General features: G+C 39.4%; 1 protein-coding gene and 1 long non-coding RNA gene across 2 annotated transcripts in view; one reads left to right on the top strand and one right to left on the bottom strand.

Annotated features, from left to right (window-relative positions):
• Positions 1 to 3707, top strand: part of LOC106530392 (uncharacterized) — a 4720-nt gene extending 1013 nt beyond the window's left edge. Inside the window, exons 2-3 of the long non-coding RNA XR_001311781.1 lie at positions 2400 to 2503; positions 3621 to 3707. This is a non-coding gene — a long non-coding RNA (uncharacterized LOC106530392). The remainder of the gene's footprint in view (positions 1 to 2399; positions 2504 to 3620) is intronic.
• The window catches only part of LOC106530390 (dynamin-2), a gene marked incomplete at its 3' end in the record, with an annotated part of 53307 nt that overhangs the window by 8467 nt on the left and 40855 nt on the right, over positions 1 to 3985 (bottom strand). Inside the window, 3 exon segments of the mRNA XM_014025993.1 lie at positions 1125 to 1236; positions 3388 to 3497; positions 3652 to 3762. Coding sequence (XP_013881447.1) covers positions 1125 to 1236; positions 3388 to 3497; positions 3652 to 3762 — 333 coding nt within the window.

The raw sequence follows: 3985 nt of genomic DNA, 5'->3' as shown, positions 1-3985 counted from the left end.
GTCCTGGTCACTTTGCTGAAATAACTAGTCATTTTGTTGTTGTTCAGATTTTATGACATCACATGCCAGCAAAACAAACTCACAACTTTGTTCTCTGACAGTCCAGATAGTCCCAAGTGTAAAAGCCAAGAGCTTAACTAAACCCCACATTGCACCGATATGAGAATGTCAGCAGATATCGATATACGATATAATAATTGGTGTTATGGCCGATAACCAATATTTACCGATATTACACAAACACACAAATTATATTATATATATACGCAAAAACTCACTTGGGTCTTTTCTTGATACTGTAAATAAACAACCAGACCTCTGACATGGCTCTACTTCAGTTATTCCTGGCTACGCAGCATCAGTATCACTATCATGATCAAACAGATGCTGCTCAACCAACCATCTCCTCTCCCAAAACAGGAACACAAAAGCTCAAAAGTGGGAAATCAATATCGGACGGTAATATCTGCCCAGTTTTACATATTGGATCGATACTCTAAAAAATGACCAATATCGGCCGATACCGATATTAGTGCCGATATATCGCGTGCAACGATACAGGAAATTCACGGTTCGGTTCGATACTTTAGTCTCACGGTTCGATATTTTTTTGATACAATAAAGAGAAATTTCCATGCCCCTTTTAACTTGTAATTTATTTATATTAATTATGAACATTTGTTTAACCTCTAACCTCAAAAGTACAGCTTTTAAATTAAATGTTGCTGAAACAGCAAGTTTCTCAGTGGATCTGCGCACAAAAATGCAGCCTAGGTGGAGTAGTCGAACACAGATCCACTGATCCTTYAACACAGAGCATCTTCAGAAGACAAGTTGATAAAGTAAATTTTTAAAATCTGTATTGTTCGATACAGTACTGTTCGATACGGGTACATGTATTGTTGCACCCCTATATATATATCATTTTCATAACAACTGAAGTTAACAGTTACTTGAGTATAAAACTGAAGTATGTGCCTGAAAAATACCTAATGCCCCCCTTTAACAGAACTACTCAAACAAAGCTGTCCTGAGCTCAGGATTATTTTATATTAATTCAACATTTCTGAAAATGTAAAACATCTGCGTTAAAAAGAAAAAAATGTAAGGAAACTCTTCTGCACCTGGTCTTTCTCTGGGTAAACCCCAGCTCTGAGGAAGGAGGCCTTCCAGCTGTCAACRTCCTCCTGAGTGTCACAGGCCAGTTCAATCTGACGCAGGTCTTTGTACACGTTCCTGTGGAACAAAAAAGCATTATGCAGTGTGGAACCACAGGAACTAAAGAAAACTAAAGGATTATGATGCAGCCAACATATTGTAATTTCTAAACTAAATGAAATAACCTACATTTTGTTGCATTAACTGTAGAAGTGAAAAAAGAACCAAGATTWAAAGAAATGGTAAAGCTTGTGCCAGTGGCTCATTATTGTCACTATGGTAACCACACATCTGTGTCTTTCACTCCCTGACCTTTGAAGTAAAAACATCAAAAGAAATCCAAATTACAGTTGCCGTGTGTAAAGTCTAAATTTCTGTGACCTGTTTAAACTCTGAATGATGTTACGGCTATGACTTTTACCACCATAGGCTTCAAAATTGGCTACATTTTTTACACATTTCACCAATAATCCCATTGGTATTAATTCAATTTGAACAATTCTGTCTATGCTGTGGGATGTAGCGCAGCTGTCATAGGTCACACATAGAGTTGGGTGATATTGACAAAAAAATGCATTCATTGTGGTATTTAGTTGATAACGTGTAAAATGRTGATTAATCCCCTGGAGTCCCTGGACCCCAGCAGGTCCCAGTCACATGATTTAAATCACTCTCTCTAAGCATCTGTTCCAGTTTGTGTCRAAAGTACAGACTTCAATTAATACACAAGTTTTTAATTGTCATATAACCCCCAAATACCTTTCCAACTGAGGCCTGAAATTATTTGACAAACACCAAAAATTCTTCCAGGAAGAAGAAAATAAAGACGTCGGAATTCGGTGGAGAAAGTAATGAGATCTGATCGATTTATGAGAGTAAAACCATGAAGATATATTTGAACTTGACATGAAGCCGCGGCGAAATGGACCGAACCACAGGTCCATCCAATCTTAATCAGAATTTTGAATGAATTTTTTTAATTTTACAAAAAGGAAAAAAAAATGAAGAAATGCAAATCAGACGTGTTTCCATCAACGGGCTTGAAGCGAATCAGTTACGTCAGACGTGTGTGTAGTAAACAGGAAGTAAAAGTCACATCTCAGGACCATGGAGAGAAGTTATCAGGAACGTGTTGCTGCTATCAGGAAAGTTGTAATTATTCTGTCATATCAACTGGTTCTGATGATGTTACTGCTGTCTGGAGACGTACAGAAAGGAATGTGATTCTCTTCACGTTACAGGAATAACTGAGGACACCGACAGCGAGAGGAGGGTCCAGCTGCAGCTGCTCTGGTATCGGTACTGGTACCATTCAGACAGCGAGAACAGCTGATCAACATGTGAGGTAAAAGTTCGCTACATCAGAACTTATTCAGCAAATGTGTTTCCATCTCTCCTTTTGTGCTTTAMCTGTTTTTYGAAAAAACCAAAAACCACCTCAAGCGAGCGCATCAACTTTTATGTGAATTAGAGGAAGTTTTTTGAATCAAGCCGTTTCCATCATCTTTTCTGATGCAATATTTCAAAATGCGCATTAAAAAATGTTGATGGAAACATGGCTACAGTCAGAACTTTTCAGAGAGACGAGGGAAGCTCAAAGGCAGAGATGGAGGAGACAGAGTGAAGACTTTACAAAGAAGTAAGCGATCCGTTRTTTGCTGAAGAGGAAAGAGAAGAGCTCTGAGCGGACTAGTCACTAACTGGAAATCCCATCAGTCCACCAGGTGACATTAATCGTATTAATCCCTAAGTACCAAATATTAACTGTCAAAGGTTTTTCTGATGATTGACTGCGACATGGTGGCTCAGTTGGTAGAGCTGAGGCCTCTCAGCAAGAAGGTTGCCAGATGAAATCCCAGCCTGGGACCTTGCTGGGTAGAGTTTGCATGTTCTCTCTGTACATGTGTGGGTTTACTTYGGTTTCTTCCTACAGACCAAAAACATGACTGTTGKGTTCATTGGTAACTCTAACTTGTCTCTATGTGTGTCCCTGTRATGGACTTGTTGTACCCCACCCCCGCACAGTGACAGCTGGATTCAGGCACCAGTGAAAACCTTCCCTGAAAGGAAGAAGCAGGTATAGATAATGGGTGGATGACTGCACAGTAAGCTTTTGCCCAAACCCTAGTCACCCCACAGTCTTCCCAAACAAGCTGCATGTTTTGTTGTATAATTTGCACACTTTTTCTCCAAACTGCCTGASGAGATGAAGGACAGAAACATCTGCACCTCTGTTCTGTGTTGAAGATGGCAAAGACGTGTTTGCTGGACATGAAACCTTTTTCCACATCTCTCAGCTTCAGGTTGTCAAGAGGCAGCATGTACTTCTTCTCTTTTTCCTGGAGAAAAAAAATGGTTAAATTTAAAAACACAATTGATTCATTGAAAGACAAAGAAAACTTTGTTAAAGTTGTCAAAACATCACTCCAGTGTTAAAATTTCTCCTTATCTTTCTCCCTCAGAGAAAAAGCTGCATGTTGTGAGCAGGCTCACCTCCTCGTCTTTGTACCAGGACAGCGACTCAGCAGTCAGGACAAACCAGTAATCCTTCGATCCTCCCTTCATGATGCTGATGTTGATCGTGAGCCAGCCTCGGCGGATCACCTGAACGGTTCACAAAAGGGACAAGACCAAGTTTGGCCTAGTTATGAAAAAGAAGCCAAAACATTTTTTTTTAATATTAAATAAAAGAAGATAATTGTGGCTGTTTAAATATATCTTCCACTACTGACAACTTGAGTTTATAAACCCTGTGTTATTCTGGTTTAGGATCCATCCCCTCCACCTATAAGGGTGAGAGATAAATTGAGCTCCTTTTTGTTTTTGG

The sequence above is a fragment of the Austrofundulus limnaeus genome, unplaced genomic scaffold (genome assembly GCF_001266775.1).
Source record: "Austrofundulus limnaeus strain Quisiro unplaced genomic scaffold, Austrofundulus_limnaeus-1.0 Scaffold514, whole genome shotgun sequence".
NCBI lineage: Eukaryota > Metazoa > Chordata > Actinopteri > Cyprinodontiformes > Rivulidae > Austrofundulus > Austrofundulus limnaeus.
The sequence above is the reverse complement of the archived record's forward strand: the minus strand, read 5'-3'. Positions and strand labels throughout refer to the sequence as shown.